Raw genomic sequence first — 20,415 nt, 5'->3', positions numbered from 1 at the left:
GGGGAGTGTCTGTCCAGGTGTAGTCTCCCTCTCAGCACCCCTGCTGTTAGAGTCCTCTGGCCCAGGCCCAAACTGTTGTAGGAGAGGAGATTGTGCAGTGGGGAGGTAAAAGGTGACGGCAGGCCTGGTGGGACAGAAGCCCCATTGTTTGGGGCCCAGGCTGGCCTGGGCAAAGGAAGGGTTTATGCCCTGCCCTGGGCGTGGTGGGGGGTGCTCTGCAGAGGGTGCCAGCTGGCAGGCTCTTGCCGTTGGGCCCTTGGAGGACAGGTGCCAAGCAGGATGCCCTCCGGGTTGGTAGAGGGGGTGATGCTCAGTGGGGTGCCCGTGTAGACTGGGAAGAGCAGACCCAGAGAGGGATCACAAGGCCCTGGAGACGCTGCGCCAGGCCAGGAAGCAGCCCCACACCACACACCCCTCCCTCTAGGGGATGACCTGTCAGGGTGTCTGCAGGGTCCTAAGCTATCCTTCTCCGGATTCCAAGCATTCCTGGGAACTGAGGTGGCTTGGGGCGGCTCCAAGCCTGGGGAGCACCATGAAGAGAGGGCTGTGTGTGACTGTTTATTTTTGAGGGATCAGAGAGGGACTTAAAGATTTTTGTCACCTGCACTTCTCCATCATTTTCCAGCCTGGACTTTACAAACTTAGGTCCAAAACTCAGAGCTCCACCACCCTCTATCTCCCGGTCTCTGCGCAAGACCCTCAGTCTCACAGTGAAGGCCACTGGGAAGTCCCTCCTGGTGTCTGACCACAACCTTTTCTGCTTCAGTCGGAGTTCTGCCCCCTAAGGGAAAGGCTCCCAGGAGACCCAGCAAGGACAATCACGTGCTTGTCATTCCTGTTCCCCCCCCCGCAACCCCACAAGTCCCAGCTTCTGAGTTAAGGGCTACTCCAGGTGCAAACAGCCGGCCGCTCCCTCCCGCAGTCCTTGTGCGCTGGGGCGGCGGCGGCGGGCGAGCAGGCGTGGCAGCCGGCGGGTGGGGCGGTACAAAAGGCGATCCCGCCCCGCGCTTGTCACTTGACTTTGAGTGTCCCGCGGTCATCGGTCGCGGAGTCCGGAGGAGGAGGCGGCAGCGCGTGGGGCAGCCAGAGCCCAGCCCACACTCCTCACTAGGTAGGGTCTCTCCTCTGTTCGGAGGGGAAAACGTGTAGACGGAGGGGGACACAGAGGGGAGGAGGGAGCAGGCAGAGGGACCAAGACAGAGGGAGAGGAAAAACAGAGTGAGGCAGAAGGACACTGAAGAGACAGAGAGAGAACAGGAAAAACAGAGGGAGAGAGAGACACGAGGGCACAAAGTCAAGGACCCAAGTTAGGGCTAGAGGCTGACGGAGGGACAGAGGACTCAGGGCAGGACAGAAGACCTCGGGGCAATAGATGGGTTGGTGCCGGGTGGGGAGTACCAAGAATGCCACACCCCATCTTCTTGTCCTTAAAGGTCCCTAGGCAGACCAGGGAGGGCCTTCATTTCTGGCTCACTCCCACCTCTCCCACCCTCCACCTCCCTCCCCCCAGAGGACAAATCACCTGTCGCTCCTCTGCCCGTGAGTGTCCTGCCTGGGGACTCAGGAATCGGGGTCTCTGACCCTGTTGAACCCCCTTGGACTCACAGCCCCAGGAAGCTGGGAGATTGGGCCCTGGGGTGCCAGGGGGTCTCTGCTGCCCACCACCTCTGATCCCTGACCGCTGCCCTTCCCGGGCCAGGAGGCACCATGTGGCGATGTCCACTGGGGCTGCTGCTATTGTTGTTGCTGCCGGCCAGTGAGGTGGTCCTGGGCACCCAGAGGGGCCGTGGGCGCCGGGAACTAGCACCGGGTCTGCACCTGCGGGGCATCCGGGATGCGGGTGGCCGGTACTGCCAGGAGCAGGACCTGTGCTGCCGCGGCCGCTCCGACGACTGCGCCCTGCCCTACCTGGGTGCTACCTGTTACTGTGACCTCTTCTGCAACCGCACCGTCTCCGACTGCTGCCCTGACTTCTGGGACTTCTGCCTCGGCGTGCCACCCCCTTTTCCCCCCATCCAAGGTGGGCACCAAGATGGCCAGGTGGGTGGGTCACTGTGTCAACCCCCAACTCAGTCAAGTTCAGGAGCAAGGCTGACGCACTGACATTTCTAGGGGCGGCTTAGGATCAGGGAATGAGACCCTACCCCACTCCCTGCCCCTCCGGTCCAACTTGAATCTCTCCAGCAAGACTGGGAGACAGAAGATCCTTGGTCAGTGGAATTCTAAATGGGCCAAGGGAAAGGGCAGCCTCCTGCCCTTCCGCCCAGTCTTGCCTTCATTCCGGATATAGAAGGTGCTGGCTCCGCCTGCTGACTCACCATCAGGCTGATAAAACACAGAAGGTTAGTTAGTCAGGGTCATCTGAGCCAGTCCTCTGCCTTTGCTCAGGGTTCTGTGCCCCTGAAACAGCTGGTGACTACCTGGGAGGTGGGTCAGATCTGTTCATCCTTCCAGCCCTCTCCGCCATTTACATGCACTTGCCTCTGTCCAGTAGGAGAATCTCTTGAATTCCTTCCCACAATTCCATGGGTCTTTGGGGTGGGAGACTACATACCTGGGTTATCATCCCAAAGTGCCGTGTTATCTATCTTAGGGGAGTCGCTTACCTTTTCTGGGCCTCCACTTCCCTGTGCCTCTCACACTCCCATCTCCAAGTTTATTTAAATGGCAAAGAATCCCAGGAATATTGTGGCTAGTATCCAAGTGAAGCAAGAGGGATCCCAGTTAGAGTCACTGATGAACTTCTCAAGTAGCAGCTGGCGTGTGACCTTGCAAGAGTAAGATGACTCAAGCTATAGTTTGGCTTTAGTTTCAGTGATGGCTTGCTGAGATCGACAGGGAGTGTGTGTGACTGATATGACCTTGGGAGGTGGCCGATGAGGTGCAGGGAAGAGTCCAGGTACCTGACCCTCTGAGGACCTGGTCACCCACTTCTCTTCTTCCCCCCACCAGGATGTATGCATGGGGGTCGTGTCTATCCAATCTTGGGAACCTACTGGGACAACTGTAACCGTTGGTGAGTGTTCGGGGTGTGAAGGGGGCTTGCCTGGTGGGCCTCGTGGCCCACAGACTTGGTTCTAATTCTCTCTCTGCCACTCACTTGCTGTGGGCAAGTCCTTTCACTTCTCCGAGCCTCAGTTTCATTACCTGTAATGTGAAAATTCCAACACTGACAATGTCAACTTGTGTAACCACATTCCCCAGGAGTGGTCAGCCATGGATGCCCGACCCCAGGTGATGTCCCTGAGCTGGGAGTCATTCCTGCCCCTCCCAACCATTCCTGCTGCGATGGGAGAATCCAAGAAGGGGGCGCCAGGAAGGAAACCTCTGGTTGCAGCATCCGCTGCCCTGGGCCGGATGAGGGTCAGGGATGGCTGAGCTGGCGGCCTGCCAGCCTGCAAGCAGGGCCTTCCCTGGAATGTGGCCTCTCCCCCCTCCCCTCTGAGGCCAGGCCAGGCCGAGCAAGAGGAGGAAGGGTCCATAGGTGCCCCCCTCACCCCCCTACCCCTGACTCAGCTAGAGGTCTGAGACGGGAAGTGGAGAAAAGGTGCATAGGAAGCCTTGAATGCCATCATGGAAATACTGGAGACCCTGCATCCCCGACCCCCATTCCCTGATAGGCCCCAGGGAGAAGGAAACTTTTTGGAATGGAATGTGCATAAGCTGTTTCCATTGCCTCACTGGGATGAGGGGCGCCTGGGTCACAGTGAGACTAGGGACATGTGCATTTCAGCATGTCTCTGACTGAGAGAATGTGTGTGTGTGTGTATGGTGTGAGTGCATGTGAACTGTGTGCCCGTGTTCAGAAAGGCAGAGACGGTGTCTGCATGACCCTGCTAGTCCTGATAGCATGTCTCTGCACACCGGGGGGTTAACACCCTGCTCCCACTTTGGTCCCTGGGTCTGGCCTCAGAGGCCCCCCTCTGGAATGCTGGGGCCTGCTGCCACCAGCCCTGTCTAGACCTGCTTGGGCAGCCCTGGGGTGAAGGAGGAGGTGGCAGGAAAGGACAGACCAGCCCACTTCCCCACCCGGACAGCTCGGTGTGGCTGTGTCCCTGCGTGTTTATGCGGGACCTTCAAGGGTGTGCGGACCCCCAGGGATGCCGGAGAGGGGCTGCTGCCCAAGGGCAGCAGGGGAAGGGAGGACAAGGCGAGACCTCCCTCCCGCCCCAAAGACAGACGACAGATGCTCCTCCAGCCCTCCCTGAAAGTGCCCTACCAGCTCCTGGGCTGGAAAGCCCAGCCATACTGGGTCTTGATTCCTCTTGAGGCTCCTTAAAAGGCAACAGTGGAGGCGGGAGCCTCAGGCGGACTTGGAAGGAGGCAATTTAGCATCTTGTAATAGCAGAGTTATGAGCTCGGAAAAGCATCATAGAATTCCTAAAATTCACCTGATTAGTCAACAGCTATTTATTGAAGACCTACTGTGTTCTGAGCCCAGGAGACACAGCCAGAACAGGACAGACACAGTCCTTGATCTACTGGAGCTTCTAGTCTAACGGGGAAGCGCATGGAAGAACAACTACACTCACAAATGAGTGTATAATTACAACTTGTAGTTGCCATGAGTCGGAATTGACTCAAAAGCAATGGGTATTACAGCCAAGAAAACCCTATGGAGCAGTTCTACTCTGTAACACGTGGGGTCACCATGAGTAGGAATCAACTCGAAGGCAATGGGTACAGTTATAAGGGAAAAGAGAGACTTAATTGGGGGATCTTAGTTTAGAGTGGGGAGGGGTGAGGGAAGCCCTCTCCGAGGAAGGGACATATGTGCTAACCTTAGGGCAGAGGGAACAGAGTGGGGCAGCCGGTAGGTGGGGCTGAACTCCTTGTGGCTGGAGTTGTGAACAGGGAGAGAGGACCTGGAGGGGGTCCTGGGCCACATCCCAGGAGTTGTATCAGCTGTGCCGAGGATTTTGTGTTTTGTCCTGAGTGTTGTGGCAAGCCACTGAGAGAGCACACGATCTGATTTACTTGTTCAAAGATCTCTCTGGCTTCAGGGTAGGTAGGGAATGGATTGCAGGCTGTCTGGGTGGGATTAGTGGGAGGTGGGAGGCCAGGTTAGGAGGCCATTGCTGTGGTCCAGGTGAGAGGTGATGGGAGCAGCAGTGGAGAGGTGAGAGATGGATTCAAGAGTCTTCCATGATGTACCATCCGCAGGATGTGCTGATGGACTGGATATATTGGGGGCGGGGGCGGGGGCGGGAATGGGACACCATGGACCACTCAGAATTTTGGTTGATAAGGTGCTGTTTTCTCAGTTGAGGAAAGCCGGGGAAGGAGCAGGTTTGGGGGAAGGAAGGCAGCCTTGGTCATTTTGAGATGCCTTTCACACACCCAGAGGAGCGATCAGGAGGCCAGTTGGATACAAGTCTGAAACTCAAGAGAGGGGAAGGGCTGGGGGTTCCTGTAATGAGAACAATGATAATAGATAATCCTTGTGCACTTAAGATGGGCCAGGCCTTGTGCTGCATGCTTTACAAGTCTCGCCTCATTTCACCCCTGGAAAGTGGTACTCTTCCCCTTGCCATCGAGTCGATTTTGACTCATAGCGACCATGGAGGACAGAGTAGAACTGCCCCGAAGAATTTAGAAAGCTATAATCTTTATGGAAGCAGACTGCCACATCTTTCTCCTGTGGAGTGGCTGGTAGGTTCAAACTGCCGACCTTTTGGTTAGCAGCCAAGCGCTTTAACCACTGCACCACCAGAGCTCCTTGTGGTACTCTTACTATCCTCATTTTACAGACAAGGACATTGAGGCAGAGGGAGTTTAAATAACTTGCCTGGGGTCACACAACTTGTCAGCTAAGATTGGAACCCAGCATTTGAATTCCAGTACCCGTGCTCAGAGTCACTTCACTATATTTCCTCAATCATTCATTCATTCAACAAATACTTATTGGGTGCCTATTATATGCTAGGATTCTCCAGGTAGTGCAAATGGATAAATCATTTAGCTGCTAACTGAAAGGCTGGAGGTTCTAGTCTACCTAGAGGCACCTAGGAAGAAAGGTCTGGCAATCTACTTGCTAAAAATCAGCCATTGAAAACCCTATGAGCAAAATTCTACTCTGACACACATAGGGTTGCCATGAGTCAGCATCAACTAGACAGTAACTTTTTTTTTTTTTTTTTTTTTTCTTTACTATGCACTAGGTTCTGTTTAGGAGCCCTGGTGATACAGTGATTAAGTGCTCAGCTGCTAAACAAAAGGTTGGCGGTTCGAACCTACCAGCCACTCCGCAGGAGAAAGATGAGGCAATCTGCTTCTGTAAAGATTTACAGACTTGGAACCCTAGGGTGCAGTTCTACTCTGTCCTATAGAGTCGCTATGAGTTGGAATTGACTCAGTGGCAATGGATTTGTTTTTTTGGAGGGGAGGGGGTTTAGGTTCTGTCTTCCTAGGTACTGAATATACCAAAAAATAGCTGCCCTCAAGGAACTTAGAGTCTATGGGGAAACAGGTATACAGAATATAAATAACTAAATACATAGTATGTCAGACAGTGATACACGCTAAGGAGAAAAATAAAACAGGGACGGGAGATAGGAAGTATGGGGGAGGTTGAAGTTTAAGATAGAGTGGTCAGGGCAGGCCTCCCTGAGAAGGTGACATTTGAATAAAGACGTGGAAGAAGTGAGAGTGAGCCATGGGGGATTTGGGAGGAAGAGCAGCTCAAAGGCCCCAGGGCAGGAGCACGGCTGGTGTATCAGAGGAACAACGTGAACCCACCTTGGAGCCGTGGAACCCAGGACTAGGAGGGCGGAGATCCAAGAGGGGACAGATTATGCAGGGACGGCAATGGGTTTGGTTTTTTTTGTTGTTTTTTGTTGTTGTCCATCATGGTAAGGACTTTGGCTCTTACTCTGCAATGCAAAGCCAACAGAGGAGTGACATGATATGACTTAGGTTTAACAGGGTCACTCTGCGTTAAAAATATACTGAAGGGGGTGGGGGCCGGGGCAGAAGCAGAGAAGAATGAGGAGGCTCCAGCCGTAATCCGGGTGAAAGGTGGTTAGATCATGGCTGCAGAAAGGGGATGAGATGTGGCTCAGACTCTGGACATACTAAGGCAGAGCCAATAGGATTTGCCAGTGATTGGATCAGTGCATGAGAGAAAGAGAGGAGTCCAGGGTGACTCCCAGGTTTTTGGCCTGAGCTCCAGGAAGGATGGGGTTGCCATTTTCTGAGGCTGTGGGAGAAGTAGGCTTGGGAGTGGGAGGAGGAATTTAGTTTGGGATGTGTTAAGTCTGACCTGTTGTCAGATACCCAAAGACGATGTTGTGTGGCAGTAAGATCCTTGATCCGGAGTTCAGAGAAAGGTCCAGGCTGCAGATGAAAACTCAAGAATTGCCAGCATGCAGTTGACATTTAAAGCCACAAGGATGGATGGGATCATCTAGGGATTCTTCCATAGACACTGGTCCAAAATCCCAGGCCTATGTTGACCTCTGAGGCCTCTTCCCTTCAGAGAGTTCCCAATCCTCACTGACCCCCTTCCTTCCCTCCTTCTCTCACCAGCACTTGCCAGGACAAAGGACAGTGGGAGTGTGACCAGGAGCCATGCCTGGTGGACCAAGACATGATCAATGCCATCAACCAGGGCAACTACGGGTGAGAGAGCCCTGGAAATACCCACAGGGGGCACCCATGCATGTGTACACACGCGCGTGCGCGCGCACACACACACACACTCTCTCTCTCTGCCCAAGATGTATGTCCTGGCAGACACCCAAACTCAGATTTTATTCATGAGTCCTTGGGTGTGCAAACAGTTCAGCACTCAGCTACTAACTTAAAAGTTGGTGATTTGAACCCACCCAGTGGTGCCACGGAACAAAGGCCTGGCAATCTGCTTCTGAAAGGTCATAGCCATGAAAACCTTGTGGGGAAGTTCTACTCTGACACACGTGGGGTCGCCATGGGTTGGTGTTGACTTGACAGCAACTGGTTTAGTCACATTTAGCCAGCATCATCCCTCCTACCCATGTGCATGTACCTCCAAGACCCCTCAGCCCTGCCCGTTCTGTGACCCTCTGCCATCCTCTCTCGTTCAGGTGGCAGGCTGGGAACCACAGTGCCTTCTGGGGCATGACCCTGGATGAGGGCATTCGCTACCGCCTGGGCACCATCCGCCCATCTTCCTCTGTCATGAACATGAACGAGATTCACGTGAGTCCACTCTTGCCCACAAGCCTGCCATCTCACCATGACCTAGGACCTCAGGGACCCTGGCACCTTGTGCCCTGGACCTGTCTCCCACCAACAGGCTGTGTGTCCTGGGCAAGACACACCCCTTCTCTGGGCATTCATTTCCTGCGTGTAATAAGATGTGCTGCACTGGAAGAACTGATGCTCAAATCCTGAGCTTTGTGGCCCCCGCATGAGTCCCTCCCTGGCTTCCCTAGCCTGGGAAAAATGCTGCTGGTCCCAGAACGGCTAGGTCAGAGCCCAAGAGGACCAGAGGTCATCTTGGTATTTTGGGAAGGGAGGGACAGCCACTCCTCCAGCTCTGGCCAGAGCAGCAATTCTCGTAAACAGATGCTGACTCAGTGGAACCCCTGGGGAGGAGGGGGCTTCTAGAGAAATGGAACAAACTCTGAACAGCCACAGAGTGGGGAAGCCGACTTCAGCAGGATGGGCCTGGGACACATGCTGGAGGATCTTCTGTCCATCAGGGTTGGGCAAAGAGGAGGTGGGGTGGTAGGAGTGGGGCTTCCTGCAGAGGGACCTCTCCAAGGCTGGGGTGACCGGACCCTGCCCTTAGTCCCCTGGACCTCTGGCTATTTTCTGCCTCCTGCTGTTTGCATTGGCAGCCTGCCTGGTCATGGGACCCTACTGCTTCTTCCCTCCCCTGCCCTTTGGAGCCTCGGCCTGAAGCCCAAGGTCCTGGTGGGAAGAAGGATGCTGCAGATCAGAGAGGGCAGAGGAGGAAAGAGGCAGGGGCTGACAATGGAAAGGCTTGTGACTCTGGCCTGGCTGCTTCCCTGTTCTCGGTCTCAGCTGCCACATCTGTAACACGAGACTAGTCACCTTCCACCTGGCACGTGGAGGCACTAGATGGTGCTTGGTTCTTCCACTCAAGTCAGAGTTGAAAGTAGGTGCAACCCCTCAGCAGCAGGAGGATTCAAGATCAAACTGAAAAAGCCCCTGGGCTCTTGGTGGCCCCAGAGGGTCAGGCCAGGGCAGAAGCAGGAGGCAGATGGAGTGACCTTTCCTTTGCAGACAGTGCTGGGCCCAGGGGAGGTGCTGCCCGTGGCCTTTGAGGCTTCTGAGAAGTGGCCCAACCTGATCCATGAGCCACTTGACCAGGGGAACTGTGCAGGCTCCTGGGCCTTCTCCACGGCAGGTATGCCCAAGGCACGGGCTGGTGACGTGGGAAAGGAGGGCCAAGGCCTGAGCCCCCTGACCACTTCTCTGCCTCCTCCACCAGCTGTGGCATCTGATCGCGTCTCAATCCATTCTCTGGGGCACATGACACCCATCCTGTCGCCCCAGAACCTGCTGTCTTGTGACACCCACAACCAGCAGGGCTGCCGCGGCGGGCATCTCGACGGTGCCTGGTGGTTCTTGCGACGTAGAGGGTGAGCAGCCAGGGGTGTGCGCAGGGCAGAAGGCCTGAGGCTGGGGCTGTCGGGACCCTGCAGGCAGGGCCTGGGCCATGCTGCACTGTGCTCACTCTGCCCTTGCTCCCTCCTGCTGCCCCTCCAGGGTTGTATCTGACCACTGCTACCCATTCTCAGGCCATGAGCGGGACAAGGCGGGCCCTGCACCACGCTGCATGATGCACAGCCGGGCCATGGGTCGGGGCAAACGCCAGGCCACTTCCCACTGCCCCAACAGCCATGTCCATGGCAATGACATCTACCAGGTCACTCCTGCCTACCGCCTAGGCACCAATGTAAGTCTGCACTTGGGTGACGGCTTAGAGGCAGGAGAGTGGTAGGGGTCGGTCATTGGTCCCTGAAGAATCCTCTGCCCCCACTTCTTCCACCCTCTAGGAGAAGGAGGTCATGAAGGAGCTGATGGACAATGGCCCCGTCCAAGGTAAATACCCCAGCCCTGTCTCCTGGTTCTGGAAGCTTGTGCCTGCTTGAGACTGGGCATAGCAGGCACAGTGGTCTGTACAGCGTTGAGCCGGCAAGTCCAGTGGGATTGGGAGTGGGAGGGGGCATGTCCCCTCCCCGTGAGCAGCACCTGGACAGAGCAGTTTAAAATTTTAGTACCCAGAGACCCTGGGGTCGGGCATGCATCCCTAGACCTGGTCATTGTTGTTTGCGTTGATGGGTGGGGTGGGCTCCCACTTTGACCTCTGCCAACAGCGCTCATGGAGGTGCACGAGGACTTCTTCCTGTACCAGAACGGCATCTACAGCCACACACCAGTGAGCCATGGGCGGCCAGAGCAGTACCGCAGGCACGGGACCCACTCAGTCAAGATCACAGGGTGAGAGGCTTGGTGGATAGAGGAGGCCTAAGGCAGCACGGTTGCACTGGCCTTGAAGCCTTACAATGTCTCCACAAAGCCAGGACTGCTCTCCCATTCCAAAGAGAGGAAACAGACTCAGAAAGAAGTGGGGACTTGCCTTGGGCCACACTGAGAGTTGGGAGCCTTTGAAGGTTTTCTAGGAACTGTCTCTTCTTTACATTCTGGGAAGAAAACAAGCCCCATGAAATATAGACATGGGTTCAAGGGAAGCTCAACCTCTCCCCGTCTCAGCACTTGTCCCAACACTGCCTCACTCTGAGTGACCTGTCCAGGTCCCCTGCCCAGCCATAAGCTTCCACATCTGACGTAGTGGGAGATGTTAGACTAATTGATTTCAATTGTCCAATCAATGAAATGTTCTTTGCAGTGGGGGTTTGGAGCCTCTAAGTTACCCATACTTTGAGTCTCCTTCTTTTGGTCCCTGGCACCCACCCCTCCCTGGCTCCCCAAGTGAGGACAGAGGGCAGGGAGGGGGATGACAGGCAAATGTGTGAGGTCCCAGAGAACTGGCTCCCAGGGTGTGGGTTCCTAGAGGACCCAGGCCCAAGTGCCCCCTTCTTCTGCCCAGCCCCTCCCACTGCTTTCTCCCAACACTGGGCTTGGGTGCAACCCACTACAGATGTGGAAATGGAGAGTGGGGCAGAGAGGGAGAGAGAATTGCCCAGGTCATAAGGGTCTTACCCAAATTACCAAAGGCAGCAGGAGCCTGGACGGGGAAGGCGCCGGCCCCTGAGACCGTGAATCAGCTCCTTCCCCCTTCCCCGCTCCCCGCTACAGGTGGGGAGAGGAGACGCTGCCTGATGGAAGGACGCTCAAATATTGGGTGAGTCCCTCCGCCGCGCGCCATGAGGCCGCTGTTCTCTTTCTCTTGTCTCTTCCCCTCGCCCTCCTGGCATTCTTCTCACGTCCTTTCCTCATCCCCAGACGGCGGCAAACTCGTGGGGCCCAGCCTGGGGCGAGAGGGGCCACTTCCGCATCGTGCGCGGAGCCAACGAGTGCGACATCGAGAGCTTTGTGTTGGGCGTCTGGGGCCGCGTGGGCATGGAGGACATGGGCCATCACTGAGGCTGCGGTCACCACGCCGGGCCCGGCCTGGGGTCCCAGCCGAGGGGCAGCCGGTGGAAGAGCTTCCCGTGGGGCCGCGGCCCCCACCCGGCGCTACCGAGCTGCCGGCGCTGGCGGGCGCCACCGGCCTAATCCTGGCGCGCAGGTTCCGCTGACGCAGCGCCCGGCCTGGGAGCCGCGGGCAGACGAGGCTGGCGGAGCCCCCAGACCTCCCAGCGGGGACGGAACAGGGCCTGGCCTGGGGACGACGGGGATCCCAGTCCCAGGCGCCCCCACCCAAGACCGCTTGAGCCAGGACACCCCGGAGTTTCCAGCCCCCTTCCCCTACCCACCCCATTACACTTATTCTCCAAAGATATTTATTTTTCTTTTCACTGTTTTAAAATAAAACCAACGTATTGATAACTACAGTACCTTGGAGCCTCTGGGAGTGGAAAGCCAGGCCAAAGTTGGGGAGACCAGCCTGTGGTTACACAGCGGAAAGGACTGCCTGAGGCGCTGCTGGTTGGCAGGGTGGGTGGACTAGAAATCTTAGCGCTCCATTCAGCCCTAATTGTCAGGGCCCTGGGCACTGACCTACGGGGAGGTGGGGACTGGATGGCATGGCCTTTGGCCCGCAGAGAAGAGTGGGCCTGTGGGAACTACCTTTCAGACACTAAATTAGCACTGCCTGGGGAGGGGGCACCCCACCAACCAGCAGAACTGGCGCCAGTGCCCAGCAGGCAAGGGGGGCACAGCCCCACAGAAGCCACAGCTTCTGTCTCTGCAGATCAGCCTCTCCAAGCCACCGAGCCGAAGGCCCCTCTCCTTCCCCTGCCTCAGGCCAAACTGGGCCTGCCTCTCCCACCCCTCTCCCCAACCGCCTCCCCAGGCTCCTGGTGCCAGCAAAATAAGCCCAGGCCTCAGCTTGGCTTTCAAGGCCGTTAGGACCTGCCCGACCAGCCTTCTCACCAGTTTCTTCACCCTGTGCCCAGGCAACTCCAGAGTCCTCGCTGCTCCCAAATGTCCACTCCCCACAAAGACCACCAGGCATTTGCACATGCTGTTCCCTGTGGTCAAATGGCCTTCCATTCCACCTACACCTTGTCCCACTCCGATTTCACAGCCAACTCCAGAATTCCTTCATTCAGACAGTACCTGCTGAGGACTACTGATGTGCCAGGTGCTGTGCAAGGGCACTCACTCCTTGAGCTCCCCTGCACCCTGCACCTTTTACCCAGTATTTCACCTGTCTGGTGCCTGCCTACCTCTCCCATTACACTGGAAGTTCCTGAGAGAGGGACTGGGGCTGGTTCTTTAGTGGGTCCTGTGACCCACTACGGTTTGTGGAATGACTGAGTGAATATGACCATTCCCTCCCCTCTACTTCCCTCCTGCCCTGCCCCATTTCTCTAGGCACAGACGCCCTTCCCTTCCTGAAACCCAGAGGCTGCGCCTGGGGACAGGGATCCCTGAGCTGAAGAATGGCCCACACTCCTGCCTCCAACTGATGGAGAAGGCAGGGGTAGCTGGAGGCCTTGAGGGGAGACGGTGGGGAGGTCCTCTCAGGGACGCTTCCCCAGGCAAGAGCCCCTCTGGGCCTACAGCATCCCTTGGGCATCACCTGAAAGGAACGTGGGGCGGCCTGATAAGCGGCAGCCTTTGTTTCATTTCCTGTTTGCCAGAACGTCCTGCTCGGCTCCCCTGGGCCAGGCTGACCCGCCCATCCCCAAGAAGCCAAGGCCAGCCGGGGCCCTGGGGACGACCTGGGGACTATGACAGGAGGGGAGCCCCGAGGAGGGGCAATGGCAGCTGCCAGCTCACCCCCCTCACCGCTCCCGCCCCACTGGAAAAATCCCCGTTCTGGCTGCTCGAAGACCGGGCAATTCTGGAATTTTCTACCAGGACCTTTGGTGGAAGCTATGCTGGAAGGAGGGGAAAAGGGCGTGACCAGGTCTCGAAGCTCCCGCTTAGCCCAGAGCTCACCCAAGTGAGGTCAGTCCGGCCCTTCTTTAGCCCTTCCCCTGGCCCTGGTGTCAGAGCGAGTGCGGGTTGAGAAGGGCTTAGCAGGTGCCTCAGTGACCTCCATCAGCCCCCCTCGTTCTCTAATGTCGATAATGAACGTGTTGTTATAAAGAGAGTGAGACAAACCTCAAGCGTCTCCTCCCCCAGCCAGATGACTGTCCTGGAGTCTGTTTATAAAGAAATCTTGGCATCCCCCCACCTCTTGCTGTGTGTCCTGGGGTAAGCCCCTCCTGTCCCTGGGCCAAGGGCCTGGGTCATTAGACAAACCTGGGTTTGAATCCCTGCTCTGTTTGTTTCACACTGGCTACATGTAATCTCAGAGCCCTGGTGGTGCAATGGTTGAGAACTCAGCTGCTAACCAAAAGGTCAGCAGTTCAAATCCACCAGCTGTTCCTCATAAACCCAATGGGGCAGTTCTACTCTGTCCTGTAGGGTCGCTATGAGTCAGAATGGACTTCATGGCAACGCATTTTATGTGTAATCTTGAACAGGTTACTTCAGCGCTCAGAGCCTCTGTTTTCTGTCTTTATCTGGGGTAATAGTACTCACCTACTTGGTGGGGAGTCCCTGGGTGGAGCAAATGGTTAATGATTCGGCTGCTAACAGAAAGGTTGGAAGTGCAAGTCCACCCAGAGGCCCCTCAAAGAAAATCTCAGCAATCTTCCTCCAAAAAATCTGCCATTGAAAACCCTATGGAACACAATTCTGCTCTGACACACATGGGGTCGCCATGAGTAGGAATCAACTGGACGGCAATTCGTACTAGTACTGGTACTGGCATCTGGGGGATTAAACGAGATAAGGCATACAACGTATTTAGCTCAGTGCTTGGAGATTATTAAGGACTCATTAAATAGTAACAGCTATGATCATTTTAAGGGGATTGGACTTGATAGTATAAAAGCTTTTCATAACGAGCCCAACATTTATTGAGTGCTTCACCACAGGTTTCTGCTGGCACATTGTTCTAAGTGCTTTACATACATTGTCTCATATAATTCTCCAAAAAAAACTTTCCTTATTTTGCAGATAAGAGAACGGAAGCATAGAGAAGTTGATGGTAGTAATAGTCCAACATCCCTCCTCTAGCACTTCCCCTGTCTGGCAAACTCTTATTCATCCTTCAAAGCCCAAAGTCCCTCAAATGTCCTTCCTCTGGAAAGCCTTCCTCTGGACTTCCAGGGACCCCAGCATACATCCCTGGCGTAAGGGGTGCCTGTTGACAATTCCTCCCCCAACAAAGGGATGAGGCAGGAATTTTTTGTCTTTTTCTCAGCGCCATCCTCCCCTATCCACCAAATGTTCCACTTAGGCATTCATTCTGGTCTCCTGTGGGCTCTGTGGGGTCCCAAGTCACCTGATTCCAGCTTCTGAGTCACATTACTTCAAGTGTACTGATGCCTCACATCTTCCTGGTATCTTGCCAACTCCCCACCCCTGCCGGGTGCCCATTAAGGAAAAGGAATCCATGCCTACTGAGCCTGCAATGAGTTAGGCCTTGGACTGGGTGCTTCATACGCTTTTGCTCATTTGATCCTACGCACATCCCGTAAAGAAGGGTAGCTTTAGAAACCCAACGCCAGCCAGCCAGAATCTAAAGGAGAGATGAACCTCCAAACTATGAGGAGGGTTAGTGGATCCAGGCACAGCTGGAACCAGAGACCCAAATACTGCCAGGACTCATCCTTTCTCTTCCTCTTTCTCTCTCTACGTCTCTCTTTTATGCTTTTCTCTCTACCTACTGACTCTGCCATGAGGAAGGACACGTGGCCAATGACAACTCCTGAGCCTCCCAGCCATAGCTGTTTTCCCAGTTCTAGTTCAAAATAATTTAAAAAACCAGCGAAGTCTTCTGATTGGCCTGGCTCTGGTCAGGTGTCCACCTGTGAGCCAATCATAGATGGCTTATGGACAAGATACTGTAAGCCTGGATACAGCCCTTGCTGAAATACAATGGTTGGAGACAAAGGAGATCTCCAGAGAAGGAGGGGCTGCTCTTCTAGGGGAAAGAAAAAATTCTGGGCAGATCACAGAAATACGTCCATAACAGCTAGGCACTACTCTTACCTCCATTTTACAGATAAGGAAATAGATACTCAGGAAGAGAATGTGACTTGTCCGGCTGGATGCAGACCACACTGTATTCCACTGAATTCCTAGATCAAGCCCGAGGGATACCTTTTTCAGGTCAAAGAGTGAAGATTCCTCCCCCATCTTCTCCCTGATGACTCATTTCTGGGCCCTTGGAGTTACTTTTGCTAGTTCCACCCACCTTGTGAAAATTCTGTGACTCTGACATTAATACCCGGGAGCAATCTCCTCCCAGAGTAAGACAAGGCTGAGTGTGTGCAGGCCTTCCAGGGAGAGCCCTGCTTATATGTAAAAGCTGACAGCATGGTCCCCACAGGATAAGATGGTCAACAGAAAGAATATGACAATTGATAGATCAGAGAGAGGGGTGACAGGTGATCCATATGCACTATAGGTAAGAAATGTTATAACCCCCCATTGTACAGGGAGGAAACTGAGGCTGGGGGTGTGGAGGGCAAAGTTACTTGCCCAAGGACACATAGCTGGGAAGCGGTGGGGACCTCATTTGTCAGGCTCCAAAGCTTCAGCTTTCCCCAAGCTGTGTCCAGGTGCACACACAGCCCCTCTTCATCTTGTACGCAAGCAGGTTCTTTGGTTCCCCAACTCTGTGCATAGGAGTCCAGGACTTGGAGTTTGTGGCTTACAGAAGCTGGTGATCAAGGTGAACTTGGGAGAGAGGGGAGTGATAGGGATTATGTAACAGGTGGGCTTGCCCTTGGGCTGCAGGAAGTTGTCAGGTTCTGCAGAGTGGGAGTCAAATCCCTGCTCATCCTGTAAAGTCAATTCAAAACCCTCCTCCTGACTCCCCTGGACAGCGATTGTCCATTCTCTGAGCCCCTACCTTCACCCCACTTCCTCCATCACAGCACAGCATAGCAATCGTCCATACCTTTCCTGACTGTGCCTCACCTTCTCTGTGCTTTCGGTATTGCCAAAAACAGCATTGGGCATGGAAGAGACACAGGGGCTGTTTGTTGGGAGAATGGAGAAGTGATTGGTTGGATGGATGGATGGATGGACGGATGGACGGATGGATGGATGGATGGATGGACGGATGGATGGATGGATGGATGGATGGGTGGACCCACATATGCAGGCCCTGAGGCAGTGTCAACTTGGCAGCAGTGCCCCCTGGTGGCTGGATCCACACCTCGCCCTGCCATAGCAGAGAGAAACCCAAATTTTAAAAAACCCGATAGGGTTTCCAGGGAGCAGCTGGTGGATTTGAACTGCCGACCTTTTGGTTAGGCTGCGGAACTCTTAACCACTACACCACAGCAGAGAGAAGTGGCGAAGAGAAAGGACCTGTGCAGACTCTTGGGAACTGAGCAACTACTATGTGCTGAACTTTTACATACATTCTCTGACTGAGTCCTCATAGCTGCTCTGCAAGGCCAGGAGACTGGCCCAAGCGCGCAAAGCGAGAAGGGGCAGAGCTGGGAATTGATCTCAGTCTATCCGACTCCAAAGGTCAACTCACTGCTGTGGCCCCACTCCGCACCCCTCACCCAGATATCGTGCTCCAGCTGGCCAGAAGAGGATCAGAGTTTGGCTTTGAGGTCCCCCTCACCTCATGGCACTGCCTTCTACTCGCTCTTCCTCAGACTCCCCTACCTCCCCTCAGCACGCACACCTCCCTCAAAAGCCCCTAACTCAGAGCCAGACGGACCCAGGTTCAAATTCCAGCTCCACTGGACTCCCTGAAACTTACTTTCCACTCTGAGACTCAGTTTCCCAGTCCATAAAAATGTGAAGAGTGACCCCTGTTGTCTCTGCTTGGGAGCTGCCCTAGATGGAGGATTTCCCGAAGAACGAGGCCACGAGGGAAATTGGTACCTAATGGACCAGAGCAGGGGTGTACGAAGCCGCCTTTAAAGGCCAGACTGACTCTGGGTCCTGTAGAAGCTGATAAGCACCACAGTGAAAGTACTGACCCATTTAAAGCAGTAAAGCATTCACTGTCAAAGGTGAGTCCTCTCGATCCCAAGATGCTGAGCCTTGTCAAGGGAGAGGCAGCTCTGAGCATCCGACCAGTGGCCAAGCTGAGCCTTGTGCTGAGATGGACACAGGGTGTTATGATGGATTTTTAGTAGTTCCTTTCCCCATGACAGATGGCACTCTGGGGACCTGGATGTGGTGGGCTCTTACCCACGGGGCTAAGTCTCACTGCCTGTGAGACAAGGCAGGTACATGAGTAAGTCACGTGTATCAGAGAACAGGGAGTCCGGGGGGTGGGCGGGGCACGTCCAGCATGTATTGGAGTGTACATACTTGCCTAAAGGCACTCAGAATCAAAGACTTTTAAAAACACAATGCCAGCCCACATCAGTCAGGGTCCCAACAGGAAGCAGATGGCACACGCTAATTAGGAGAATTTGGACAGTTTATTTTCAAAAGGACTAATTACAAAGCAGGATGTGGGGGAATCGCAGGGGAGAGTGCAGGAATTCGGAGCCAGCAGAATGGCTTTCACCTCCCCTGGCCTGCAGGGACCAGGAGGGGAGAGGTGACCAGAACTCTCAAGGACAGAGTCAGGTAGAGCAGAGGTGGCTTCATAGTGAATGAGCTGGGGAATAAATGCCCCAGCTTCATTCTCCTCCTCCCTCCTGCTCAGCTCCTGCTGGGCTCCCCATTTACCAAAACCCTTGAAAAGCTAGAGGTCAGGGAAAGTGGCTGTGGACTTTTACATGAACAAGAAATAAACGTCTATCATATTTAAGCCCCTGTTTTTTAGGGTCTTTTGCAACAGCAGCTAAACTTATAACCTAACCAACCTACCCTCATAAAAGGAAACATCTGGCAAGAAGATATAATAATAACGAACTTATGCGTATCTGGAAACACATATTTATTTTGGTAAAAACAGGTAAAGCAAATCTGGCTGAATTGCAAGGAGACATTTACAAGTCATAAACAAAGCATGGAATTTTAATTAAACTGTCTTAAAATTAATGGATCAAGTAGCGAAAAAAAAAGAGTAAGGATCCAGAAGTTTAAACAATATAATTAAGGCGATTGATGTACTAGATAAGCATAAACCTTCCACCCCACAAACACAGAATGCCCATTGTTTTCAAGCTCACGTGAAATATTTTTTAAAATACCACATACTTGATCATAAAGAAAGTCTAAAATTTTTTTTCAAAGAACCAATATCATTCAACTACGTTCTCATATTCCAATATAATAAAATTATAAATCAAAAGCTGGCTAAGAAAATCCAATATGTTTGGTAACTTAAAAACTCATTTACAAATAATTCATGGGGCACGGGGACAATCATAATGGAAATTATAAGATATTTAGAACTAAATGACAATAAGCTAATGTGGAACTCAGAGGAAAAATTATAGCCTTAAACGCATTTATTAAAGACAGGAAGGATTGGCAACAAATGAATTCATCATCCAACTCAAGACTCTAGGAAGAGACGAACAGAAAACCCAAAAAGCGTGAGTAGAGGAAGGAAATAATAAAGATAAGGCAGAAAGTAATGATACAGAAAACAATAAAATGCTGAGCTTATTCTTTTAAAAGACAATAAAGTAAACAAATCATTAGTCCAAAATGCGCAATGATAGGAACAAAAAGAAGGATGTAACTAGAGATGCAATCAAATTTTTAAAAAATCACTAGAAAATGCTCTGGGAATGTCCTGTTCTGGCATGATATCAGATTAAGGTAATATGAAAAACCCAGGAAATAATCTCAGAAAGAAGTAGTAGGTTGCAAGAAAAAATGGAGAGCAAAAAAATTATTAAACTCAAGGGAAATTCAAACAAGCTTGAACAGTATAAATATTTTTTAAAGGCACATTTGGAGGATTAAAAAAATGAGACTAAAAACACTGGATAGTAATAAAATGATAGGCAGGAAGCAGTAATCAGCCTTCTAAGGTCCTTGGTTGTTCTGGGGGAAGATACTGATTAACTTTAGACTTTGTTAACTGGAGTATGCATGTTCAAAGTGTAAGGATGAGTAATAAGAGAAGACACCATGTGTCTGTCAGTTTGTCATACTGTGGTGGCTTGCATGTTGCTGTGATGCTGGAAGCTATGCCACTATTATTTCAAATATCATCAGGACAGGTTTTAGTGGTGCTTCCAGACTAAGACAGACTAGCAAGAAGGACCTAGCGGTCTACTTCTGAAAAGAATTAGCCACTGAAAACCTTATGAATAGCAATGGAACATTGTCTGATATGGTGCCGGAGGATGAGCCTCTCAGGTTGGAAAGCACTCAAAATACAACTGGGGAAGAGCTGCCTCCTCAAAGTAGAGTCGACCTTAATGACGTGGATGGAGTCAAGCTTTCAGGACCTTCATTTGCTGATGTGGCAAGACTCAAAATGAGAAGAAAGAGTTGCAAACATCCATTAATAATTGGAACATGGAATGTACGATGTATGAATCTAGGAAAATTGGAAGTCATCAAAAACGAAATGGAACCCATAAAGATCGATATCCTAGGCATTAGTGAGCTGAAACTGACCGGTATTGGCCATTTTGAATCAGATAATCATATGGTCTATTATACCAGGAATGACAAATTGAAGAGGAATGGCATTGCACTCATCGTCAAAAAGAACATTTCAGGATCTATCCTGAATTACTATGTTGTCAGAGATAGGATAATATCCATACTCCTACAAGGAAGACCAATTAATACGACTATTATTCAAATTTACACACTAACCACTACGGGTGAAGAAGAGGAAATTGAAGATTTTTACCAACTTCTGCAGTCTGAAATTGATCAAAC

General features: G+C 52.8%; 2 protein-coding genes across 4 annotated transcripts in view; both read left to right on the top strand.

Annotated features, from left to right (window-relative positions):
- The window catches only part of LOC105756039 (antizyme inhibitor 2-like), a 47,034-nt gene extending 45,363 nt beyond the window's left edge, over window positions 1–1,671 (top strand). The window contains 2 exon segments of the mRNA XM_012554231.1: window positions 923–1,111; window positions 1,511–1,671. Coding sequence (XP_012409685.1) covers window positions 923–1,111; window positions 1,511–1,671 — 350 coding nt within the window.
- A 27-nt stretch (window positions 1,672–1,698) lies between these two features.
- Window positions 1,699–11,931, top strand: TINAGL1 (tubulointerstitial nephritis antigen like 1). 3 transcript variants are annotated; one of them, XM_004372018.1, is made up of 11 exons: window positions 1,699–2,020; window positions 2,953–3,016; window positions 7,528–7,620; window positions 8,064–8,178; window positions 9,232–9,355; window positions 9,440–9,590; window positions 9,718–9,907; window positions 10,008–10,053; window positions 10,329–10,452; window positions 11,272–11,317; window positions 11,419–11,931. In XM_004372018.1, exons 1-11 carry the CDS (start codon window positions 1,708–1,710, stop codon window positions 11,557–11,559), a joined length of 1,407 nt encoding a protein of 468 aa, XP_004372075.1. In that variant the 5' UTR covers window positions 1,699–1,707; the 3' UTR covers window positions 11,560–11,931. The 3 variants fall into 3 exon arrangements, with proteins under 3 accessions (XP_004372075.1, XP_004372076.1, XP_004372077.1); XM_004372020.1 differs by lacking the exon at window positions 1,699–2,020 and adding an exon at window positions 2,718–2,759 and having other exon boundaries at window positions 11,419–11,903; XM_004372019.1 differs by lacking the exon at window positions 7,528–7,620 and having other exon boundaries at window positions 11,419–11,903.
- The last annotated feature ends 8,484 nt before the right edge of the window (window positions 11,932–20,415 follow it).

Source organism: Trichechus manatus, unplaced genomic scaffold (assembly GCF_000243295.1).
Source record: "Trichechus manatus latirostris isolate Lorelei unplaced genomic scaffold, TriManLat1.0 scaffold00015, whole genome shotgun sequence".
Classification (NCBI taxonomy): Eukaryota; Metazoa; Chordata; class Mammalia; order Sirenia; family Trichechidae; genus Trichechus; species Trichechus manatus.
Note: the sequence above shows the minus strand (reverse complement) of the source record. Positions and strands in the feature narration are given on the sequence as shown.